This window comes from Vulpes vulpes, chromosome 2 (assembly GCF_048418805.1).
Source record: "Vulpes vulpes isolate BD-2025 chromosome 2, VulVul3, whole genome shotgun sequence".
Classification (NCBI taxonomy): Eukaryota; Metazoa; Chordata; class Mammalia; order Carnivora; family Canidae; genus Vulpes; species Vulpes vulpes.
The window spans coordinates 45,305,428-45,332,436 of NC_132781.1; the positions used below are offsets into that span (position 1 = coordinate 45,305,428).

The following is a 27,009-nucleotide window of genomic DNA, read 5'->3' on the forward strand; positions in this document are numbered from 1 at the left end:
AAAAATTCTTGAAGGAAATACAAAGTGCTATACCAGTTAACACAAGAATGAATAGAGGCAAAAAAACACCCCTATCACTGATAAAGAAAACATTTTAGTGGTCTAGATAGACGATTACCCTATCCACAACATTCCCTTAAGCCAAAACCTCCTACTCCACAGCAAGGCCCTATCTTCCATTTTATGAAGGCTGACACAGGTGAGGAAGCTGCAGAAGAAAAGTTGCAGGACAGCAGTGGTAGGTTCATGAGGTTTAGGGGAAGAAGTCTTCTCCTTAACAAGGTGAAGGAGGAAGCAGGGACATAGAAGCTACAGCAAGTTATCCAGATCTCACCATCATCATTAAAGGTGGTAACACTAAACAGATTTTTCAGTGTAGACGAAACCACCTTATATTGGAAGACAATACCATCTAAGACTTTCACAGCCAAAGAGAAGCCAACACCAGGCTTCAAAATTTCAAAGGAAAGGCTGACTCTCTTTTAGGTAGGGGCTAAGGCAGCTGGTGATTTTAAGTTGAATGCTCACTGACCTTCCTGAAAATCCTAGGCCTTTAAGAATTATGCTAAATCGGGATCCCTGGGTGGCGCAGCAGTTTGGCGCCTGCCTTTGGCCCAGGCCGCGATCCTGGAGACCTGGGATGGAATCCCACGTCAGGCTCCCGGTGCATGGAGCCTGCTTCTCCCTCTGCCTGTGTCTCTCTGCCTCTCTCTCTCTCTCTGTGACTATCATAAATTTAAAAAAAAAAAAAAATTTTTAAAAAAGAATCATACTAAATCCAGGTGTCTGGTTGGTTCAGTCTGTAGAGCACAGAACTCTTGACCTTGTGGTCATGAGTTCAAGCCCCATGTTGGGTGCAGAGCTTACTAAGGAAGAAAGGAATTAATTTTGTTAAGGCTATGGCTGCCATAGTGATTACTCTGATGATGAATCCAGGTAAAATGAAATGAAAAGCTTCTGGAAAGGAATCATCATTTCTAGATGCAATTAAGAACAGTAAGAACATTCTAGATGTTATTAAGAACACTGAGGGAGGGATCCCTGGGTGGCGCAGCGGTTTGGCGCCTGCCTTTGGCCCCGGGGCGCGATCCTGGAGACCCAGGATCGAATCCCACGTCGGGCTCCCGGTGCATGGAGCCTGCTTCTCCCTCTGCCTATGTCTCTGCTTCTCTCTCTCTCACTGTGTGCCTATCATAAATAAAAATAAAATTTAAAAAAAAAAAAAAAAAAGAACACTGAGGGGAGGGTCGCCTGGGTGGCTCACTGGTTTGGCGCCTGCCTTCGGCTCAGGGCATTATCCTGGAATCCGGGGATCGAGTCCCACATCAGGCTCCCTGCATGGAGCCTGCTTCTCTCTCTGCCTGTGTCTCTGCCTCTCTCTGTCTCCCATTAATAATAATTAAAAAAAAAAAAAAAAACCACTGAGGGGAGGAGTTCAATAGAGATCACCATTAACAGGAGTTTTGGAAGAGGTTGATTCCAACTTTCATGGATGACTTTGTGTGTGGGGTTCATGACTTCAGTGGAAGTTAACTGCTGATGTGGTAGAAACAGAAAAAAAATAACTAGAATTAGAAGTGGACCTAACTTGGGGTACCTGGCTGGCTCAGACAGTATAGGATGTGGCTCTTTATCTTGCGGTCATGGGCTCAAGACCAATGTGGGGTAGAGAAATTACATAAATAAACAAAAAAAAAAGTGGACCTAATCAAAACCAAAATGAGATGTATCACCTGTCAGAATGGCTAGTATCAAAAAGAAATAACAAGTGTTGGTGAGCATGTGGAGAGAAAGGAACCCTAATGCATTTTTGGTGGGAAGGTAACTGGTATAGGATAGGCACTGTGGAAAACAGAATGGAGATTCCTCAAAAAATTAACAACAGAAATACCATATATTCTAGTAATTCCACTACGATTTACTCAAAGAAAATGAAAAGATATATATGCACCCTGTTTATTGCTGTGTTACTTACAACAGCCAAGATATAGAAGCAACTTAAGAGTCCACTGACAGATAAAGATGTTTGTAAGCAATCTCTCTCACACACACACACACACACACACACACACACACACACACACACATATCCTTATAATGGAGTATTACTCAGCCATTAAAAAAGAATGAGATCTTGTCATTTGCAACACAAATGGACATAGAGGGTATTGTGCTAAGTATGAAATAAGATAAAGACAAATACCATATGGTTTCACCTATATAAGAAATCTCAAGAACAAGATAAATTAACAAACAAAAAAGCAGAAAACAGACCCTAAATACAGAAAACAAACTGGTGGTTGCCAGAGCAAAGAAAGTAGAGGCATATGCAAAATGGAAGTAGGAGGGGAGTGGGAAGTACGGGTTTCCAGTATGGAATGACCAAATCACAGGGATGAAGGGTATAGCATAGGGAATATAGTCAGTGGGGTGTAACAGTGTTGTAAGGTGACAGATGGCAGCTACACCTGTGGTGAGCATAGACTAGAGTTGTTGAATCACTACACTGTAAACCTGAAACTAGTGTTAACATTGTGTGTAAACTGTACATTAACTTAAAAAACAACAAAATAAAGTTGGTTTAAAGGCTGACTCAATTGCTTCGATTTCATGATAAAACTAACAAGTTAGGTTGCTTCTTATGAACGGAAAAAAGAAAACAGTTTCTTGAGGTGGAATTTACTCCTGGTTAAGACTACTGAAATAACATCAAAGCATTTAGAACAGTACTTAGATTTAGTTGATAAAGCAGTGGCAGGGTTTAAGAAGCCTGACTCAATTTTGAAAGAAATTCTACCATCCAGGGTGCGCCTGGGTGGCTAGGTTGGTTAAATGTCTGCCTTTGGCTCAGGTTGCGATCTCCAGGTCCTGGGATTAAGCCCCACATAGGGCTCCCTGCTCAGAGGGGAATTTGTTTCTCCGCTCTGCGTGCTCACGCTCTCTCTTAAAAAATAAAAAAATAGGGATCCTTGGGTGGCTCAGCGGTTTAGCGCCTGCCTTTGGCCCAGGGCCGACCCTGGAGTCCCGGGATCGAGTCCCGCGTCGGGCTGCTGGCATTGAGCCTGCTTCTCCCTCTGCCTATGTCTCTGATGAATAAATAAATAAAATCTAAATAAATAAATAAAATCTTAAAAAACAGACTATAGTATATTGTAAACATAACTTTTACAGGCAATGACAAATCAAAAATATCCATGTGACTCGCTTATTGCAATGTTCATTTTTTGCAGTAGTCCAGAACCAAACCCTCAATATCTCCAAGTATGCCTGTAATACACTGTCTTTTGTAACTGACTTCTTTCACTTAGCACATCTCTAGGTTCACCCAGAGTGCAGCACCTAACAATATAATATGGATACACCACATTTATATATTTATAGTTAATGGATATTTGAGTTGAATTTTCACTTTTGGGCTATTATGAATAATGCTATGAACATAGTTTATTCAAGTATGCTTTCAGGTCTCTTTTGTATATAGCCAAGAATGGAACTACAGAGTCATTACAGTAACTTTTTGAAGAACTGCCAAACTTTTTCACATGGCACGCACTATTTTTACATTCCTACCAGCAATATAGGAGGATTCTAATTTCTCCATCCTCTAACATTTGTTAGTTTCCTTAAAAAAAAAAAAAAAAAAAAAATCACCTTAGTGATGACTTTGATTTCTTTGACGGCTAACGATGCTGAGCAGTTTTTCAAGTACTTACTGGCCATTTGTGTATGTTCTTTGGAAAATATTCAAATGCTGTCAACTTTTTTTTTTTAATTTGAGAAAGAATAGAGGTGTGTACATGAAAGCAGGGGAGGGGCAGAGGGAGAGACTCTCAAGCAGACTCCCCATGAAGGCAGGACAATCCCATGACCCTGAGATCATGACCTGAGTTGAATCAAGAGTCTGATGCTGGGATCACTGGGTGGCTCAGCGGTTTGGTGCCTGCCTTGGGCCCAAGGGTGTGATCCTGGAGTCCCGGGATCGAGTCCCGCATCAAGCTCCCTGCATGGAGCCTGCTTCTCCCTCTGCCTGTGTCTCTGCCTCTCTCTCTGTCTCTCATGAATAAATAAATAAAATATTAAAAAAAAAAAAAAAGTCTGATGCTTAACCAACTGAGCCATCTAGGTACTCCAGGAGTTACTTATGCTATTTGGTTTTAAAACTCTAAATACTCTTCTCAGCCCCTCATCTTCAGGAATTTCTCCATTCCTGAAGGTAGATTAAGGGAGAGTAGTAGCATGAATCAGAAAAGAAAAACACTTCCTACTATCAATGCTTTGTACAAATTTGCACAAATTATGACTATAGTGAAGCTCTCATGAGGACCATGGTGTCATCCTCACCCTTTTAACACCAGCAAAAGAAACATGATCCTAACTATAACATATCCCAAACCTTGATGTGAAAGCTCTGATTTTACCCAAAACTGGCCACAACCTCAAAACCACCATCAGCAGAGGATTAACAGAATTATACTCATTTAAAATTCTTAACATACTAGTATTTCATAAAATCATCTTTGCAACAACTATTTTCATCAGTGTGATCCGAGTATTTCTAAAACGGAGTATGGCTGTCAAATCTGTTTGCAGCAGGTATGATCATAACTTATGAACTAGAGAATGGAAGAGTCAATGACTACATGTGGATGTGTTGGCAGTTTGGTACATAAAATCTAGGCAGCAAAATTTTAGAGACTTCCAGTAAAGTTTAAAGACAATGGGTAGCTGATCGAAAATCACATTACAGAAACTGAAATTTCTAATATTCACAACTGAAAAGGCATCGTAAACACACTAATGAGAAGTCTGTTTGGTTCCAGGTAATTTCCCTTCACTGTGTAATAGCCCAGTTAGACATCTATTACATTAAACCAGCTTGACTACTGGACTATCTGCCAGAAAGAGAGTCCCATTATTTTTCACCCTGACCTTAATTCAGCTTTGGTTCTTAGTTTTGCTCTTTGAAGTATTCATTCAATAAACTCATTCACAAATAAAACACATCATGCCAGGCACTGCTGCAAATGCTTTGTATGTATTAATGCATTTAATTTCCACAATAAAAAATAAATTAAAAAAATAATAATTTCCACAATAAACCTTTGAAGTAGGTAGCAGTATTATCCTCGTTTTATGAGGAAATTGAAGAATATGGATGTTAAACTTGCTCAAAATCACAAATTCAGCAGATTACAATACCAACCCAGGCAATCTGACTCCAGAGCTGTACTGTGATCTAATCCCATTACCCCAAGTTTGAATATTTACTTGACTTCATCTGAATGGGGATCCATTCTTTTTTTTTCCCCATTAAAAGTGTAACTGACAGGACCCTTTGCTTGTTTTTAAGGATGTATTTATTTATTTTTAGGGGGAAGGCGAGTGCAAGCAAGGGGGGAAAGAATCTCAAGCAGACTCTCCACTGAGTGTGGTGTCTGCTACAGGGCTCCATCTCAGGACTCTGAGATCATCATGACCTGACTAAAACCAAGAGTTAGATGCTCAGCCAACTGAGCCAACTACCCAGGTGCCCCAGGATCCTCTCTTTTCTAAGAACAGATGCAATAAATGCTTGCAATGACAAGAGACACAAGCTTAATACATTAAAATGTGTATTCCGGTTCAAAGCACATTTTTCCACCAAGTTAACCCTCCAGGAAAATTATCTACAAAAAGCATAATGCCAATGCTTAGCAGATACTCCCATGCCACTTGTATTTCTACATCAACATTCCAGTAAACATGATTCTCCCAAGACTGTCCTTGACACCTGGAAAAGCAAGTCTCTGCTGAGATTCAATAGCCTTATAATCTTGTAAAGTACCAATCTATAAGAGGGTGTGTTTCTACCTATTAGACTGACAAGTTACCACAAAGCCTGATTCTATAGTTCCTAATGAGATCCAGGATCAGGAAAGAAGCAAACTGTTCAGAATCAGCATAGGAAAACGAGCAGGCACTGTACTGGCTGCCAGAACTAATGTACCTTGTACTTAAGAAGCATATAGGGTCATAACCCATAATTACTCCCAATATAGGAAAAATGTTTGCCAGCTGTTAAAAAACATAATCCTGACTTATTAAAGACCAAAAAAAAAAAAAAAACCTTGAAGTTGAATAACTTGCCTCAACTCACATAGCTAGTAAGTGATAAAACCAGAATTCAAACTGCATCTAACGTAAGTCCCTGAACTCTTAACCACCACCTTCAACTAAATTTCCAAGTAAAGTGCTCATAGAAACAAGAAATCCAAATAAATAAATAAATAAATGAAAGAAAGAAAGAAAGAAAGAAAGAAAGAAAGAAAGAAGAAATCCTTAAATCCAAACACAATGAAATCCAAACACAAATAATCACCCCAAGAGTAGAAAAGGACCAGAGCATCAGACACTGCCTTAAAAAGCTTCTGTCAAGGGGCAGCCTGGGTGGCTCAGCGGTTTAGTGCCACCTTGAGCCCAGGGCCTGATCCTGGAGACCTGATTCAAGTTCCTCCATGTCAGGCTCCCTGCATGGAGCCTGCTTCTCCCTCTGCCTGTGTCTCTGCCTCTCTCTCTCTGTGTGTGTCTCACTATTTAAAAAAAAAAAAAAATCTTTAAACAAAACAAAAAAAAAGGTCCAGTCAAAATTCTAGAGAGGACTTTGATTTGCTTTATGTAGAGGTCAATCAGTTGGCCAATGACCCTTCCTCTGCCTGGGAAACTATTCATTCCTCTGAATCAAACTAAAACATCTGGGGATCCCTGGGTGGCGCAGCGGTTTCGCGCCTGCCTTTGGCCCAGGGCGCGATCCTGGAGACCCGTCCCACGTCAGGCTCCCAGTGCATGGAGCCTGCTTCTCCCTCTGCCTGTGTCTCTGCCTCTCTCTCTCTATCATAAACAAATAAAAAAAAAAAAATTAAAAAAAATAAAAAACAAACTAAAACATCTTTTCTGTAAAGCCTTCCTGTGCTTTCCAATTTGTTCACATTTGTTTTTCTCTCCAATAAACATTACCTTCCTTAAAAAAAGAATTACTTTCCTAAAAAGGCATGAACTGTGTGTCTTCATGTTTATTCCCCAAAGAGCACAATATCTAATGCCACATTATCTAATACACAAACATTTGATGAAAAAATAAAGATGCCAAATTAAGTTAAATAAAAAGACTGATATAGGGGCACCTGGGTGGCTCAGTCAGTTAAGCTTCTGCTTTCAGCTCAGGTCATGAGCCCAGGGTCCTGGGATCAAATCCTGCATGTGGCTCCCTGCTCAGGGAGAATTCTGCTTCTCCCCCTCCCTCTGCCCCTTCCTGTCTCATGTGCACGCTAATAAACAAAATCTTTAAAAAAAGGAAAAAAGGACATATATTCTGGTGGGTCAAAGGTAAATGAAATCTTTAAAGCTTCCCTCTAGGTAGGACCAGGGATTCTGAATCCTTTCTCAGCATTTTCAATAGACCTTTTCTCCTGCACCCAGTATTTAGTAGAAAACTTATATTTGTCCCCTAAAGAGTCCCCTGAGCTGTCCATGAACTTGAGCTACTCCTGTGCAATTATGTGTATGGGAATGGAATAGTGTTCATGATTTGTATCTACATCATCATATGGATGTATATTTATTAATAAAGTCATTACTTTAAAAAAAGAAAAAAAAGAGTCCCCTGAGGGACACTTGGGTGGCTCAGCGGTTGAGTGTGTCTGCCTTTGGCTCAGGGCATGATCCCAGGATCAAGTCCCACATCAGGCTCCCTCTTCCTGCTTGGAGCCTGCTTCTCCCTCTTCCTCTTTCTGTGCCTCTCATGAATAAATAAAATCTTAAAAAAAAAAAAAAAAAAGGAAATTCTGCAATATGCTACAACACGGATGAATTTTAAAATGTTTTTTTAAAAACCGGTTAAGATGGGGGCACCTGGGTGGCTCAGTTGGTTGATCATCAGACTGATTTTGGCTCAGACTGTCATCGCAGCCCTGGGATCAAGCTCCACATTGGTTCTGTGCTTGGCATGGAATGTGTTTGGGATTCTCTCTCCCTCTCCAACTGCCCCTCCTCCAACACATGTGTGCTTGCTCTCTAATAAAGAAATAAAATCTCGGGGTGCCTTGGTTTCTCAGTCAGTTAAGCCAACTGACTCCTGGTTTTGGCTCAGGTAGAATCTCATGGCCCTGGATAATAGAGCCCGGAATCAGGCTACATTTGGCTGGGAGTCTGCTTGGGATTCTCTCTCCCCTTTGCCCCTCCCCCTTCCTCATTCCCTCTCTAAAATAAGTAAATCTTTGAAATAAATAAAATCTTTAAAAAGGTTAAGATGATAAATTTTGTTGTGTATTTTAACACCGAGAAAATAAACGAAGATGAAGTAAGTAGCTATGTCCCAAACTCTAGGACCCTTCTCTCTCTTTTTTTTAAAGATTTTATCTATTTATTCATGAGAGACACACCCACACACACAGAGGCAGAGACACAGGCAGAGGGAGAAGCAGGCTCCACTCAGGGAACCCAATGTGGGACTCAATCCCAGGTCTCCAGGATCACACCCCAGGCTGCAGGCGGCACCAAACCATTGCGCCACTGGGGCGCCCCACTAGGACCCTTCTCAATAAAAAGTAACTTGGATGACAGACATGATGATAATGACAGTGGAATATTCAGTTGACTCAAGACTGTTGAAAGGAATTCCTGCAAAGACTGGCTTGCACGGGGAACCCTGGGTGGCGCAGCGGTTTAGCGCCTGCCTTTGGCCCAGGGCGCAATCCTGGAGATCCGGGATCGAATCCCACGTCGGGCTCCCGGTGCATGGAGCCTGCTTCTCCCTCTGCCTATGTCTCTGCCCCCCCCCCCTCTCTGTGTGTCTGTGTGACTATCATAAATAAATAAATAAAATTTAAAAAAAAAAAAAAAGACTGGCTTGCATGAAGGCAAGTTTCCCAAATCTCCATGTCAAATGGAAAGAATGAAAAGCTATCTTAGTGTTGATGCAGAAACATCATGGGGGGTTGCGGGGGCGGGGAGCAAGGTACCTCTGTAAATTATAAAACTCTCTAAATTTCACCTTGGTGTAATTATAAAAATCATCTGAGTAAAAAACCTCTATAGACTAATTATTACTTCTCAGGCCTGGTTGTTTGAACCTGTTACTCTGGGATCTACCAGAATGTATTTTATATGCATGTATCAACAAACAAGTCTTCACCTCCTCAGACAAAAATATTTCTATGAAGAATACTTCTACCAATAAAGGAAAATCTGTGCAATTTTAAGTGGCAGTCTAAGACCTGTACATTCCAATAAAATGCCACAATCTTTCCCTCACCTTGAGTTTTCCCTTATCATGTGAGGATTATTACCTCAGACACTTCCCAAATAACTAAAAACCTAAAAATAAGGACAAATATAATAGAGAAGACTTACCATCACAGAAAGCCATTTGCACTAGAAGAGAACAGCAAGAAGGAAGAGAAAAAACATCTTGTAGTATTTTCCCAGCTTCTGCAAAAAGGTATTTTATCCTTTGATGATAAAAAAGAAGTGAACTTAGGAGAGTGTCAATAGCTTAAATTTAGCAATGTTCTCATTATATGATTAATTACCAGAGATACTATTAACAGTGAGAGCAGAGACCCCTGCATGAAGATAATGTCTCTTGCACTATATGTGGAAAAAAATATTTGTATCTTCTGGGCTAAAAAGGGAATTAAGTACAGCAGCAAAGGAAAACCTGATGTCTGCATGGGAGGTAGGAGAGGCCCAAATGAATAAAAAACATAAATCCAAACCTGTGCCAGCAAATAAATTTGGAGAATTGCTAGATTAAGGGCCAAAGGGAGAAATAAGACCTAAGATAAAATTTCAGTACTTACTTCTAAAGAGATGCACTTTAGAAATTAAGGAATAAAAAGAAGGGACTCTACCAGAGAATCTGTCTACACAGAGGGGGTAGGCATCCTGCCCCTTTAGGATTTATTCATGTTCTGAGGTTGCCATGGAAGTAAAGTATCCTTCATATGCATGCACATATTTAATGTAACAGCTAAAGGATAATTTTCATCTTCAGAGAAGCTACTAGCACATAATTTTTAAACAATCCCTTAAGATTCTGGAAGGCAAAGTATCCTGGATGTAATTTGCTTAGCATCTCAAAATTGAAAACACAAAAGCAGGGTGTAAACATGTTTTAAACTCTTTCTAAAGAATGGATAAGCCTGGGGGATGAGGGGGATTGATTTGACCTATATTTTGAGTAAAAATTCTGTATTTTCAAAGGACAGGATAGGTATGTCTGGGAACCAAATTACTTCCAAATTTCAGAGACTTCACACAACAAAGGTTTCTTAAGTGAGGAGCTATGCCTTTTCATAGTTGAGGATTCCTGGTCAAAGCAAAAGAGGGAAAAACAAAATTATCAGGAGAGGGGTTTTCACTGCCTCTATAATTAAATAAGTTCTGCTTAAGTTTCAATGATAGCAACAGCTCACAAGGCCTTTCCACCTAAGTAGAAAAGTTGGGAAAAGAGGGGAGGAAGCGTTACAGCACATCAAAAGAAAAGCCAATGAAGCCACACGAAAATAAAAGAGGCTGTCAAACTGGGGCACCTGTGTGGCACAGCTGGTTCAGCGTCAGACTCTTGGTTTGGGCTCAGGTAGTGATCTCTGGGTTGTGAGAGTAAGCCCTGTCTTGGGCTTTATGCTTGGAGTCTGCTTGAGATTCTCTCTCCCTCTCCCACTCTCTAAAATAAATCAATCAATGCTTGGGGAGAAAAAAAAGGCTGTCAAGTCAAATCAGACATTATTTAAAAGAGCTACACATAGGAATTATGAGTAATTAATGAAGACCACAAATTTTGTCCATGGTATCAGCAATTAAAGCAACAATCTAAAATGTCTTTTTGCTGCTTGTTTTTTTTTTAGATTTTACCTATTTATTTATGAAACACAGAGAGGCAGAGATATAGGCAAAGGGAGAAGCAGACTCCCTGCAGGGAGCCTGATGCGGGACTTGATCCCAAGACCTCAGGATCACGACCTGAGCTGAACGTAGACTCTCAACTACTGAGCCTTCCAGGCGTCCCGGTTAAATTGTTTTTACTATTATTTATAAAAAAGAAGTACGCAAGATTACTGGGAGGAGGTATTCCAAGATACTCTAAGATTCATACCATACCAATCTTTACTTAAAAAGGAATAATGAGGGCAGCAGCCCCAGTGACGCAGCGGTTTAGCACCGCCTGCAGCCCAGGGCGTGATCCTGGAGACCCTGGATCGAGTACCATGTCAGGCTCTCTGCATGGAGCCTGCTTCTCCCTCTGCCTATGTCTCTGCCTCTCATTCTCTCTGTGTTTCTATGAATAAATAAAATCTTAAAAAAAAAAAAAAAGGAATAATGACAGGAAATGTTTTACTAGATTTACAGAAGCAGCAGTTTTTACTTGTATACTTCTGGTTCTCATGAAATCCCTAAGGGCATTTCTTTCATTCTTTTTAAAATAAGCTCCATGACACTGGGCTCAAACTCACAACCCTGAGTATCAAGACCTGAGCTGAGATCAAGAATCAGAAGCTTTAAAAAAAAAAAAAAAAAAAGAATCAGAAGCTTTACCAACTAGCCACCTAAACTTCCCAGTTAGGGCATTTTGGTAGAAAATTATGTATATTGCGGCACATGGGTGGCACAGTCAGTTCAACATCTGACTCCTGGTTTTGGTTCAGATCCTGATCTCAGGGTCGAGAGATCAAGCCCCAACTCTGGCTCCATCCTCAGCAGGGAGTCCCCTTGGGATTCTCTTATCCTGGCCTGCTGGCCCTCCCCCTGTTCACACTTTCAATCGGTCTCAAATCTTTTAAAAATAAACAATTTTTTGTTTGGCGGCTCCAGTCTACTCAAAGGGTGTGGTGCCATCATTTTAACGGCTATTTGCACTTGTACAAGTATGCTTCCAAATCATTTAAGGACTCTATGGGATGCTAAAACACACCTTAAGATTTTACATTACTCAGCTCAGCCATTTAGTGCTGCCTTCAGCCCAGGGCGTGATCCTGGAGACCCGGGATGGAGTCCCACGTCAGGCTCCCTGCATGGAGCCTGCCTCTCCCTCTGCCTGTGTGTCTCTGCCCCTCTCTGTGTCTCTCATGAATAAATAAATAAAATCTTTTAAAAAAGATTTTACATTACTCAAAACTATAATTTAATCTATTAAAAAAACTTAGTTTAAAAAAAAGATTTACTTGAGAGCAAGCATGGGGGTGGAGGGTGTAGGAGAGAATCCTTAAGTAGTATCCCCACTGAATACAAAGTCCAATACAGAGCTTGATCCCAAGAACCCAAAATCATGACCTGAGCTGAACCAATAGAGTCCAACTAACAGAGCCACCCAGGCACCACCCTCCAAAAACTTTTTAAAAAAAAAAAGGTTTTATTTACTTGAGAGAGAGAAAGCACACATGCGAGAGAAAGCAGGGGAAGGGGCAAATGGAGAGGGAAAAGCAAACTGAGCAGAAGTCCAATGTAGGGTTAGATCCCAGGACCCTGGGATCATGACCTGATCTGAAGGCAGACACATGACTGAGCCACCCAGGCACACCTTAAAAAAAAAAAAAAAAAAAAGCCTGAATTACTTTCATTCCAACAGCAAATAATGTAGAAAAGATCTAAGAGTACAATAAAAAACTTGAAGTAAGCTTTCTTGTATCACCTATGTTTCCCAAGGAAGATAAAATGGTATTGCAATAATCACTAGACATGTTTAGTTAAAACCTGCAAAATATTGAGGAGATATATTTTTAAAGATTTATTTATTCATGAGAGACAGAGAGAGAGGCAGAGGCACAGGCAGAAGAAGCAGACTCCTTGCAGGGAGCCAGATGCAGGACTCCATCCCAGGACCCCAAGATCATGCCCTGAGCCAAAGGCAGATGCTCAACTGCTGAGCCACCCAGGCATTCCAAGAAATGTATTTTTTAAGTAGGCTCAAGTGTGGAGCTTGAACTCATGACCCTGAGATCAAGAGTCACATGCTCTGCTAACTGAGCAAGCCAGGAGCCCCAGGATATATGGTCTAAGAGTCAGTTAAGAAAAATTATAAAGGTGCATCTGGCTGGCTTAGTGAATAGAGCAAACAACTCCTGATCTTAGGGTCACAAGGTCAAGCATCATATTGAATGTAAAGATTACTTAAAGAGGAAGAGGGGCGCGAGAGCAGTTATAAAGGAAAGAATATAAGGAAGGAATAATTTAAAGTAAACAACTTATCAAGATTTGGAAATTGCTCCTGGGATTTTTACTTTAAGCAAACGGCTAAACAGCTTAAAGTGGACAGGATTAAGAATTGATTTAGGGAATGCCTGGGTGGCTCAATGGTTGAGCATCTGCCTTCAGCTCAGGGAGTGATCCTAAGCTAGAGTCCTGGGGTCCAGTCCCACATAGGGCTCCCTGCAAGGAGCTTGCTTCTCCCTCTGCCTACGTCTCTGCCCCTCTCTCTCTCTCATGAATAAATAAATAAAATCTTTAAAAAAAAAAAAAAGTGAACTGACTTAGAAGTATACTTTCTGGGGACGCCTGAGTGGCCCCATCAGTTAAGCATCCAACTCAGCTCAGGTTGTGACCTCAGGTTTGTGGGATCAAGCCCCACATCGAGCTCTATGCTCAGCTTGGAGTCTGCTTGGGTTTCTCTCTTTCCTCTCCATCTGCCGCTCCCCTGTAGGCAAATATGCTCTAAAATAAATAAATTTTTTTTAAAAAATAAATAAAGAAGTATATTTTGTGTTGGGTACTACTAACAGGATTTTTAAAAAAGAAAATAGGTGAACTGGGAAGCCTCCCTAAGAGGTCCTATTCTATTCAGTAACATTTTCACTGTTCTTGTCAAATCTATATACCATTTGTACTCTTATTAGGTGGACCAAAAGACACACACTTTAAGAAACCTAGCATACGAGAAAACCACCACCTTTACAGCCAGAAAGATTTAGATGAGGCTTTCATTCTGGAATAGGTATTGACATACATGCTATTTCACCTCTTTGAGTTTCCTGTTTCCTCATATACAGCTTGAGAGATACCCACGTCTCACTGGGTTCTGAGATTTAAATGAAGAGTGCCACAGACAAATTCTCTAGCACAAAATATAACTCAGCATTATATAAAAATACTTTTCTTTGCTTGCCTGTCTTCCAGATTTAAAAGGCAGCTCGGGTGGCTCAGCTATTTAGCGCCTTTGGTCCAGGGCCTGATCCTGGTGACCCAGGGTCGAGGTCCCACGTCGGGCTCCCCGCATGGAGTCTGCTTCTCCCTCTGCCTGTGTCTCTGCCTCTCTCTCTCTCTTTCTCTCTGTCCCTCATGAATAAATAAATAAAATCTAAATAACAATATTTTTTTATTTTTTAAAGGGGGAAGGAGGAATCCAGGAGGATATAAGCCCTTTAGAGAAATGTTAACAACGTACTTGATGTAGTAATGAGCTAAATAAAGAACAGAATTTAGAATCTAAACCTAAATAAATACAACCTTTTGCAATAATCTGAGTCCATTTCCTCTTTCTAGCTCAGATACTCCATTCTTAAGCTCCATATGCTTAATTCCAATACTGTAGTTTTGATGATACCTGAAAGAACCTCCCTCTCCCACCACTCAAATCTTTTTTTTTTTTTTTAAGATTTTATTTATTTATTCATGAGAGACAGAGAGAGAGAGGCACAGGCAGAGGGAGAAGCAGGCTCCATGAAGGGGAGCCTGATGCGGGACTCGATCCCAGGACTCCAGGATCACTCCTTGGGCCGAAGGCAGGCGCTAAACCGCTGAGCCACCCAGGGATCTCCCCACCACTCAAATCTTATCCACCACAATGAATACCTACTCATCTCTATCTGAGTAATTCAGGATTTCCCTGATAACCACAGCCCATATGCCTTCAATTCCCCTCTTCTGAAATTCCTGGGTCACGGAAGTTAGCAATAATCAGTCCTGTTGTTGTTGTTTTTTTTTAAGATTTTAACTTGAGGGATGCCTGGGTGGCTCAGTGGTTGAACTTCTGCCTTTGGCTCAGGGCATGACCCTGGGATAGGGATCGAGTCCCACACTGGGGTCGTCCTTGCATGGAGCCTGCTTCTCCCTCTTCCTGTGCATCTGCCTCTCTCATGTGTCTCTCTCATGAATAAATAAATAAGATCTTTTTTTTTTAAGATTTTATTTATTTATTCATAGAGACAGAGAAAGAGAGGCAGAGACACAGGCAGAGGGAGAAGCAGGCACCATACAGAGAGCCTGACGTGGGACTCGATCCAGGGTCTCCAGGATCACGTCCTGGGCTGCAGGCGGCGCTAAACCGCTGCACCACCGGGGCTGCCCAATAAATAAGATCTTTAAAAAAAAAACAACAAGATTTTATTTGAGAGACACCTCGGTGGCTCAGCGGCTGAGTGTCTGCCTTCAGCTCACGGTGTGATCCCGAAGTCCTGGGATGGAGTCCCACATTAGGCTCCCTGCATGAAGTCTGCTTCTCCCTTTGCCTATGTCTGCCCCTCCTCTCTCTGTGTCTCTTATGAATAAATAAAATCTTAAAAAAAAAATTGAGGGGTGAGAGGCAGGGGAAGAGGGAGAAACAGACTCCCCGCTCAGCAAGGAAACCTACAGGGCTCAACCGCAGACCTCAGGACGGCGAGATCATGACCTGAGCCAAAAGCAGATGCTTAACCAACTGAGCCACCCAGGTGCCCCCTCATTCTTGTTTTTAAACACAATTTTCCTTAAATTAGACTGTAAGCTCTTTATTAGGTATAATGATAAATTCTTTTATCATTCACAAGGGGAAACTCATTCCCAAAACTCACTAAATAAATACTTATTGATTAAAAAGCCTAAGAACAGGGGCACGTGGGTGGCTCAGTGTTTTGAGCATCCAACTTTTGATTTGGTTCAGGTCATGATCTCAGGGTTGTAGGAGAGTCCCACATCTGGCTGTGCTCAGTGAGGAGTCTGCTTGTCCCTCTCCCTCTGTTGCTCTCTAGCTTGTGCACACACACAACTCTTTCCCTCTCTCTAAAATAAAACGGAATCTTAAAAAAAAAATACAGAAACCAATACAGGGAAAAATGATAGAAATTAACAAGCTACAGTAAATGAAGGGAAGAAACATTAAGAAGTCCCTAAGAAATGCAGTGCAACTCTAAAACAAGATAAATAGGGGCAGCCCTGGTGGCTCAGCGGTTTAGCACCGCCTTCAGCCCAGGGCATGATCCTGGAGAACTGGGATCGAGTCCAAGGTCGGGCTCCCTGCATGGAGCCTGCTTCTCCCTCTGCCTGTGTCTCTACCTCTCTCTCTCTGATGAATAAATAAATAAAGTCTTTAAATAAATAAAAAATAAATAAAACAAGGTAAATAGTATTTTTAAAGTCAGGTTTTTTTTTTTAAGATTTTATTTATTTATTCATGAGACACACACACACACACACACACACACAGAGACACAAGCAGAGAGAAGCAGGCTCCATGCAGGATTCTGGATCCTGAGATCACGCCCTGAGCCAAAGGCAGACCTGAGCCACCCAGGCATCCCTTTTAAGTCAGTTTAAATTTGATTAGCGGGATCCCTGGGTGGCGCAGCGGTTTGGCGCCTGCCTTTGGCCCAGGGCGCGATCCTGGAGACCCGGGATCGAATCCCACGTCGGGCTCCCGGTGCATGGAGCCTGCTTCTCCCTCCTCCTGTGTCTCTGCCTCTCTCTCTCTCTCTATGACTATCATAAATAAATAAAAATTTAAAAAAATTAAAAAAAAAAAATTTGATTAGCACTTATAGCTAAATTTAAGCCTAAACTTCTATGGAGTGAGTGCCTGTCTGGCTCAATCAGTAGAGCACCCAACTCTCAATCTCAAGGTTTTGAGTTCAAACCCAACATTGGGCATGGAGCCTACTTAAAAATAAATTCCAAAAAACTAAAAAAGAGGTTAAATTAATGGTGAAATTCCATCATTTGCAAGGCAGTAACTAATCTTTCAATACTGGGAAAATATATCCACATAACCATTAACTACTGTCTGTTAAAAGTTAAACAGAAAAAAATAGACAAAAAGCTATATAGTATAGCTACATAGCTTCCAATATTCTAAAACTCAATCCCTGGCAATTAATTACTTAAGGCTGAGAAACAGCTGAGACAGCCTGCAGAAAGAAACATTACAACATCATCTAGTCTAACCCCAGCTGTATATCCACCAGAGACATGCATTAAATTTGAGTACAGACCAAATGCCTAAATTTTCAATAAGCAAACTCAGTGAGGCACATGAGAAACACTGATGGATTCCAGGGGTTCTCAATCCTGGCTGCACACTAAAATTCCTTTAGTTTTTATTTTTTATAGAGATTAGACTGACACTAAAAAAAAAAAAAAAAAAAAAAAAAAAAGAGGTTACACCGACCTAGATTAAACTAGTTTAAATCTAAATTAAACAAGTTTTGGGGACATCTGGGTGGCTCAGCAGTTAAGCGTCTGCCTTCAGCCCGGGGGATGGTCCCAGAGTCCAGGGATCCAGTCTTGCATTGGGCTCCCTGCGTGGAGCCTGCTTCTCCCTCTGCCTATGTCTCTGCCTCGCATTTTTTTTTTTTTTATGATGTGTCAATGGTGCCAACTGGCAGCATTTTTTTTCTGTATCTCTCATGAATAAATAAATAAATAAAACCTTTAAAAAATAAGTTTACATGTTAATCTGGCTAAAACCATCCAATTTGCTTTTAAAGCTTTTTGGGGGGGAGGGGCAGAGAGTAAATCTTAAACGGACTCCATGCCGAGTGGATCTCAAAACCCTGAGATCATGGATGGCTTGCTTGAGCCAAAAGAAAGTCAGATGCTTCATCAACTGAGCCACCCAGGTGCCCCTAAAGTTTTTTTTTTTATATTCACAATGTTTTGTTGAGGGAAAAAGGCATGTTGCTAAATAATATAGATGTTTCCACAAAAAAACATAATACAGATGTTCACATCACCTATTTTAGGAAACATTTTTCTCTTTTTTAAAGATTTTTTTCATTTATTTATGAGCCTAGAGAGGCAGAGATATAGAGGGAGAAGCAGGCTTCTTCACCGGGAGCCCCATGTGGGACCTGATCCCTGGATGATCACACCCTTGAGCCAAAGGCAGATGCTCAACCGCTGAGCCACCCAGGTGTCCCAGGAAACATTTTTTCACATTAACATCAATGAAATACAGATTTTTCTTACTGATGTGTCAATGGTGCCAACTGGCAGCATTTTTATTTATTAGTATTATTTAAAATAATAATGCATGTTAAATCAATAGCACGTTGGTATCCATAAAACAAAGTAAATTTCTGTGTTTATACATGCATTGACATGAGCAAAAAGAAAAGTTCTCAAAGTATATTCAAACCATTTACAAGTTACTTCAGGCAGAGCAGTGTAGCTATCAGTATATATTTAATAGGGTTGCACTGTTTAGCTTTCTTACATTTTATTTTAGATTTTGTAATTAAAAGTATGCATTTCACATTTTAAGGAACATTTAAAATATTTAAATACATGAGTTTTGTAGGAAAAAATCATACACTGCATGTTCATAAATTGGTAGTACCGTAAAATGAAAAAATCCCTTCACAGAATGAGAGCACAGAAGCCAAAAGCTTTAGGTTTATTTACTTTGACCAGTAAATTCCATTTCTCAGAGTCTCTCCTAAGCAGATAGCCCAAATTACAGAAAGTTCTATTTTGGATATAAGTATTTCACTGCAGTGTTACTAACAACATACTAACCAAAAACTTAGAGTAGTATGTTAGTTGGTATGTCTACAGCCAATAAAAAATATTTGCAAACAGCAGCACCTGGGTGGCTTAGGTGGTTAAGCATCAACCTCTTGATTCTGGATCTCAGGTCATGATCCCAAGCCCCACATCAGCCTCAGCACCCAGCTTGGAGTCCTTGCAGAATCTGAGCCCAAAATTCTCTCTCCCTTTCCCTCAGCCCCTCCCCTCTCACATGCCACTTGAGTTAAATAATCATTAAAAAACATATTCACAAATAGTTCATGATATAAGAAAAATGTCCATGATACAAAATTAAGTAAAACCAGTGGCATCTGGCTGGCACAATTGGTGGAGCATGCAACTCTTAGTCTCAAGATTGTGAAGTCAAGCCCCACCCACGTTGTACATAGAATTTTAAATATTTTTAAGTGTAAAAAAAAAAAGGGTACAAAATCAATTAAAACCAGATATAGATATATATAAAAAACAATGAAACAAAAAACGCACAATGAAACAGCAAAACAGAAAACTACTGCATAGAAAACACCAGTTAATACAAGTTTTCTTCTAGGACCCTGGGTGCCTCAGGGGTTGAGAATCTGCCTTCAGCTCAGGGAGTGATCTTGGGGTCCTGGGATCAAGTTCCACAGTGGGCTCCCCATAGGGAGCCTGCTTCTCCCTCTGCCTGTGTCTCTGCCTCTATTTCTCCCTGTGTCTCTCATGAATAAATAAAATCTTATTTTAAAAAAATACAAGTTTTCTTCCAACCTTTTTCAGATTTTCTGCCAATATGTAAACACATTTATACTGAAAAAAATACGGAAAATATATCGAATAGAAACTATAGCTGAGGGGATCCCTGGGTGGCGCAATGGTTTAGCGCCTGCCTTTGGCCCAGGGCACGATCCTGGAGACCCGGGATCAATGTCGGGCTCCCGGTACATGGAGCCTGCTTCTCCCTCTGCCTATGTCTCTGCCTCTCTCTCTCTCACTGTGTGCCTATCATAAATAAATAAAAATAAAATTAAATTAAAAAAAAAAAAGGAAGAAATTATAGCTGAGGCAGCCCAGGTGGCTCAGCGGTTTAGTGCCGCCTTCAGCCCAGGGCCTGATCCTGGAGACCCGGGGTCAAGTCCCAGGTCGGGCTTCCTGCATGGAGCCTGCTTCTCCCTCTGCCTGTGCCCGCCCCTCTCTGTGTCTCTCATGAATAAATAAATTAAAAATCTTAAAAAAAAAAAAAAAAGAAAAGAAAAGAAACTACAGCTGAAAATATCCAAGTTGCTAAAGTTAATTTTCACGCAATTTAGCCAGCTATTTTTAGTAATGACTGTCCTCCTAAATTCCTCTGCTTCACAAGTATCAGGAAATTTAAAGTCAGTTTGAGATTAAGCTTAAAAACCTAAATGTCAAATAAAAATAAGACAAAAAAGTAATTTTAATTCTTTAAATCACATCTTAATTAGTGAAATTAAGTCTACTTGATCTAGACTTGACCTGGGGCAGCCCCGGTGGCTCAGGGTGGCTCAGCGGTTTAGCGCTGCCTTCAGCCCAGGGCGTGATCCTGGAAACCCTGGATGAGTCCCATGTCGGGCTCCCTGCATGGAGCCTGCTTCTCCCTCTGCCTGTGTCTCTGCCACTCTCTCTCTCTCTCTCTCTATGAATTAATAAATATTAAAAAAAAAAAAATAGACTTGACCTGAAGGCATCTAAAATAGGTATAAACATTCTCTTAATCTAATTATTTTCAAAGCCATACAAAACTAAAATAAAATAGATCGCTACTAGTGTTCCAAAATCCTTTCAGCTTTTAGAAGTGCAGGAAAGAGAACCGGGAAACAATATTAATGCAGTCTGACAGAGTAAAAGATAAAGACAATTGGTAAACTCCAGTTTTAAGAAAATGTCTGGATTTGTTAGATTATGCAGTACTAACATGCTTTCTTAACTACAACCAGTAGAATCCCATTTACAAATGTGGAAATTTTCTTTCTTTTTTTAAAAGATATCCTTCCTCTTCCCCTCTCCCACTGTGAGATTCTTTCTAGCTTTGAAATCTAACAAATCCTTATTTCTCAACCTTCTAGTCTTTATTTTTTAAAGACTGTATTTATTTGACAGAAAGAAAGAAAGCACAAGCAGGGGGAGCAGCATGCAGAGGGAGAAGGAGAGGGAGATTCCCTGCTGAGCAGGGAGCCTAATGCATCATGACCTCAGCCATGATGCTTAATGGTCAACCTGGGTGGCTCAGTCGGCGGCATCCAACTTTTAAAAAAAAAAGATTTTATTTATTTATTCATGAGAGACACAGAGAGAGGCAGAGGGAGAAGCAGGTTCCATGCAGGGATCCCGATGGGGGACTTGATCCCAGAACCCGGGATCACACCCTGAGCGAAAGGTAGACACTCGGGTAGCCTGGGTGGCTCAGTGGTTTAGCATGGCCTTTGGCCCAAGACCTGATCCTGGAGACAAGGGATTGAGTCCCACGTCAGGCTCCCTGCATGGAGCCTGCTTCTCCCTCTACCTGTGTCTCTACCTCTCTCTCCCCCACTCTGTGTCTAATAAATAAATAAAATCTTTAAAAAATAAAAATAAAAATAAAAAAACAAAGGTAGACTCTCAACCACTGAGCCACCCAGCCGTCCCAGCATCCAACTCTTGACCTCAACTCAGATCATGATCTCAGGGTTGAGAGATGGGAGCCCTGTGTCAGGCTCCCTGCTTAGAGTGGACTCTGCCTCTCTCCCTCAGTTTCTCCCTCTACCACTCCCCGCCACTCATGCACTCACCATCTCTCTCAAATAATCTAAAAATAACAAATAAAAATCTTTAAGGGTAAATTCCATTCATTACGAGGGGAATATGCCTGCCACCTTTTCTCCAATATTTTCAAAATATATCTGCAGTACCTATGCTACACAGTTCTAGAAGTTGTACGACATTATGACCCTAAACGTGCTGCATTAAAAGAACTACAAACTCAGGGGCTGAGCATCTGTCTTTGGCTCACCTTTGATCCTGCGGTCTGGGGATGGAGTGCTCACCTTTGATCCTGCGGTCTGGGGATGGAGTCCCGTATGGGGCTCCCTGCAAGGACCCTGCTTCTCCCTCTCTCCCTTTGTCTCCCATGAATAAATAATAATCTATATAAAAATAAATAAGTGCAAATTTAGAGAATGGAAATTCTGTGTTCAATGAACCAGTAGCTAAGTTGGCTGGAGTAGAAATTAAAGTTCTATTTTTTTAAAGATTTTATTTATTTATTCATGAGAGAGAAAGAGAGAGGGGCGGAGACACAGGCAGAGGGAGAAAACAGGCTCCATGCAGGGAGCCTGCCGTGGGACTTGATCCTTGGTCTCCAGGATCACACCCTGGGCGGAAGGCGGCGCTAAGCCACTGAGCCACCCAGGGATCCCGAAATTAAAGTTTTAGGTGTAATAAAGAGCTGAATTTAGATTTCACAGCTTTCCATCCACTGGTCACAAAACAAATTATTAAAAAAGAAAAATCAGCCTGTAATTCATAAAATAACTTTCAGCAATCTGTCCTTATAAAGATGAGAAAAATAGGCTCTAAAAGCAACAGGTCTAAAAGGGAGAGTAACTGAGATAAAATCTGGACATGACAGACTTCCCCCTAAATTTAATGACTTCTGGTCCAGTGTTTATTCTACCATCTCTTGTTGCCTCTCCACCGGAAAATATACTCAAACTACATACCCTTCTGTCTCCTTCATATGAAAGAAAATGCTAAACAGAAATCAAAAAGCTGTTCAAAGCAACTTTTAAGTTATAAAGTTAAAATCTAAGGAACAGAAATAGAGCTTTAAGCAGTTTAGACTAATGTTTACATACAAGTATGGAAGTCTTACCAGCCGGGAATGAGAGATCTCAATGACGTTACCGATTACCCACACCTCTCCTGAAGTTCTTAATCCTTACCTATAAAATGGCTGTTATATATACTTTGCAGGGTGTTTTTTTGTTTTGTTTTGAGGATTGAGAGGAAAGGTAAGTTTCTGGCATACTTGTTAATAGTAAATGGTATTATTATAGAGTTTTATAATTACAGAGTCAATGAAAAATTTGTGAAGCTTTTCGATTTGTTAGCACCCTTGACAATTAGTAGTCAATACCGCAAGCACATATAAAGGACACCTGGGTAGCTTAGTCAGTTAAGCATCTGACTCTTAATCTCAGCTCAGGTCTTGATCTCAGGATTGTGAGTTCAAGCCCCATGTTGGACTCCATGCTGGGCTTGGTGGAGCCCACATAAGGAAAGAAAAAAAAAAGGGGGGGAAGCCCAGGTGGCTCAGCGGTTTAGCCCCGGGGCCCAGTAGAGCCTGCTTCTCCACCTCTCTCTCTGTCTCTCTCATGATTAAATAAATAAAATCTTTAAAAAAACAAAAAAACAAAAAAAAACACTTGTAGTTTTCTACAGTCTTTGATTTAGGGCAAGGACCAGCATCAAGTAGGGTGCCTTATTTTTTTTTTTTTTTTAAGATCTTATTTATTTGTTCATGAGAGACAGAGACAGGCAGAGGGAGAAGCAGGCTCCATGCAGGGAGCCCGACATGGGACTCGATCCCGGGTCTCCAGGATCAGGACCTGGGCTGAAGGGGGCGCTAAACCGCTGAGCCACCCTGGCTGCCCAAGTTTAGTGCCTTATGTGCAACACCACTGTTGTTACTAATCCAAGTTAACAATTACATATACTAACAGAAGAATAATTCTAAAAGTATTTATACATTTACCACAATATAAGCTCCTTGAAGGGACTCTCCCAAATGTCTTGGTAGTGCCTGGTACATAGTTAATTTCAATTTGCATTTGTCAAATGCCTTTGGAACTTGTTTTTATAATACACCGATTTGTCAAATTTCCTTTCTTTTAAAGATTTTTATTTATTCATGGGAGACACAGAGAGAGGCAGAGACATAGAGGAAGGAAAAGCAAACTCCATGCAAGGAACCCGAAGTGGGACTCGATTCCGGTACTTAAGGATCACAGCCCTGAGGCAAAGGCAGACACTCAACCACTGAGCCACCCAGGCATCCCTGGGACTTTTAATGCTCTGAATACTGAGGCTTTTCAAAACAATCTTTGACATTCAAGCAAATACAATTTTTCCTTCTGGTAAACAGAAGTACTTCTCACTGTAAATTAACTATCTTGCCTAGAAACGAGAAAAAGTTCAAGCATTCTTCTAAAGAATTAAAACCTTACCAATTAAGCTGTTAGGTAGAAAACAAGACAACCTTCTACGTAGAGTCTACCATTTTGACTACAATAAAGTACCTCTCAGACACCTAACTCTGGGAAACGAACAAGGGGTTAAGTGGAAAGGGAGGTGGGCGGAGGGTTGGGGTGACTGGGTGATGGGCACTGAGGGGGCAATGGCGGGATGAGCACTGGGTGTTATGCTAAATGTTGGCAAATTGAACTCCAATAAAAATTTAAAAAATAATAATAAAGTACCTCTCCCATCAGTCTCAAAATTGGAGGAGGTGGGGAATTCCCTCTTACTCTATAAAAACAGAAGATTTTTCCTTAGAATTTAAGAGGATACTCCCTCAAGAAGCCAAATATGTTTAGCTATGGTAGAATCAAAAAGAGTATACAAAAAAAAAAAAAAAGAGTACAAAGAGGGACGCCTGCGTGCTAGGTGGTTGAGCATCTGCCTTTGGCTCAGGATGAGATCCCAGTCCTGCATCAGGCTCCCTGGCGGGCTCCCTGAATTAAGAAATAATCCTTATACTGATACAGTTTAAGAGAAAAGTTGTACTACTTATTCAGATTTATTAATCTGACTTAAGTCTGAACAGACTAGAAATCATCAAAATTTAAGCAGTTTTAAAGTTGTGAGAAAGAAGTCTATACTGCACAGAAAAAGACTTCATTAATGAATTCCTTTTGGAAAATCTATAAACAGGATTTTAACCATCAAGTGATATTTTTTAGTAAAGAGTGCACAATGAAAAAAAGAGTCCACAATGTTTTGAAATTTTCATGGTAATATTTTTATAAAAGTTTTATTACTCAATTTACAATCCAACCTATTACGATTAAAAAAAAAAATCAACTAAGGGGCCCCTGGGTGGCTCAGTCAGTTGAGTGTCTGACTTCAGTTTAGGTCATCTCTGGGTCCTGGGATCAAGCCCTTCATTGGGCTCCTTGCCTAAGGGGTGGGGGATCTGCTTGTCCCTCTGGCCCTTCCCCTGCTCATTCTAGTTAATAAAATCTTTTTAAAAATCAATCACACACACACACACACACAAAAATCAATCACACAAATTCTTAAGTAGCACATTTCTACAACAAAAAGGTGTTCACAATAATCATTCCAAGGTCCTACAAGAACCTCAAATGACTAACCACTAAGGATTGTCGTACTAATTGGTAGCTTTCTATTAATCAGAATCCATTCACTGCCCAAGGCTTACACTAAGCTTTTAAAATCACATTTCACAAAATTCGTTATATGTAGTATCATTATGTTCCTAGTCAGTAACCTGAGACTACTTTAACAAAAATATTTTAACTCTAAATTACTTTATTTTTATTATTCTATGGAACCTTTCATTCCAAATCCATATACAAGTTATATTTGCCAGGGAGACAGGAATATTCTCCTGATATTAACCTGAAATTACTATCAAAAGAACTACACACACACACACACACACACACAAACAAAAGAACTACACACCAGCTCAACATGGCCAAATTATAGATTATACTGCTTGGGAATTACTTAGCCACCTTCACTTTCAGGATATGCAAATTTTCAGATTTAAGTTACAATTAAGGATTTTGAAAATTAATTTTTTAAAAATATTTTACTTATTTATTCATGAGAGACACAGAGAGAGAGGCAGAGACATAGGCAGAAGGAGAAGCAGGCTCCATGCAGGAAGCTCAATGTGGGACTGGACCCCAGGACTCTAGGATCATGCCCTGGGCTGAAGGCAGATCTCGACCACTGAGCCACCCAGGCGTCCCAAAGGTAGTTCATATTTAGTATGACATAGTATATCAGCGGCAAAAACATTTACTTCATCTTTCACACTGGAAAACAGGAATTTTTCACAATAAATAATACTACCTGACAAATATTATTTTTTTTCCTGACAAATATTATACTCTGCCCTTTACTACAGCCTGTAATTTCATAACCCTGTAAATAAGCAGACAAGATAGGTATCATTAAATGCCATTCTATTAGACAAGGAATCCAGATGATTCCGAAGCCTTTGCACTATACTGCATCTGTCAAAGTATGAAATAGTCATAACCCTTAGTACAAAGTGTCTCCTCCAAATTTTATATACAAAGAAAAAAGTTAAACATATTTCATACTGCTTTAGCTGGATAAAATCTTGACCTGATCACAAATCAAGCCTACCTATGACAGATCTGCCCAGCCATCGTGCTAGATCACTGGAAGAATGGCAATAAATTCAAGATTAAATTTCAAACAAGATAAACCAGGATCATAGCCATGTTTTCTAAATCAAACAAAATTCAGTGTTCTAAACAGAATAGTCATGTATGGATGGACTATAAAAATGTATTTGGGAGAAAAGTTCTGAGCTTAAGGATAGACACTGCCACTAATACCTAAGTATTTTTAAACACTGATCTAGCTCAAGGTACACATACATAAAACCAACATACTTGGCTCTGACACCATACTATCAGTCAGGTTGACTAGTTGGTATGCCAGCAAGCTCTATTTTCAGCAACTATTCATATCCTTGACTTTTCCAGTTCCCAACTGGGGGAGAGGGGAGAAGGAAATCTTCCACTTTGCTTTTGATTTCTCTTATATTCTGTCAAATGTTAACTTCATTTCAGAAAGAAGGGGACTTAAATCTAAGATACCTCTGTGGTAGAGGGGATGGACAAAGCTTAGGAACTTTTGGGATGCCTGGATGGCTCAGCAGTTGAGCACCTGCCTTCGGCTCAGAGCATGATCCTAAGGTCCCAGGATCCAGTTCCACAGGGGCTCCCTGTGAGGAGCCTCCTACTCCCTCTGCCTATGTCTCTGCCTCTCTCTGTGTATCTCTCATGAATGAATAAAATCTAAAAAATAACAAAAATGAAAACCATAGAAACCTTTATATGAATCTAAATGAGTAGAACAAATGGTCTAAGTATGATAACCATAATGCAAGTTGGCAGCTCAGAACAATCCTAGTTTATGTTTACTGTCCCAGCACTATGAATTGGTACCCCTTTGTTTCAAGGCATTCTGATTTGAATGATAAATTATGATGACCCTTTA

At 40.5% G+C, this 27,009-nt stretch overlaps 1 protein-coding gene across 7 annotated transcripts in view; it reads right to left on the reverse strand.

Moving 5' to 3' along the window:
• Window positions 1-27,009, reverse strand: part of YWHAE (tyrosine 3-monooxygenase/tryptophan 5-monooxygenase activation protein epsilon) — a 54,960-nt gene that overhangs the window by 20,709 nt on the left and 7,242 nt on the right. For 2 of the 7 annotated variants that reach the window (XM_072741052.1, XM_072741068.1), the window contains exon 2: window positions 9,388-9,485. The exons of 2 other annotated variants lie outside the window; for them this stretch is intronic. In XM_072741052.1, coding sequence (XP_072597153.1) covers window positions 9,388-9,403 — 16 coding nt within the window. In that variant the 5' untranslated portion in view covers window positions 9,404-9,485. Of the gene's footprint in view, window positions 1-9,387; window positions 9,486-12,511; window positions 12,548-27,009 lie in introns of those variants that run through there. 3 more of the 7 variants (XM_072741047.1, XM_072741041.1, XM_026016070.2) reach the window with 2 other exon arrangements.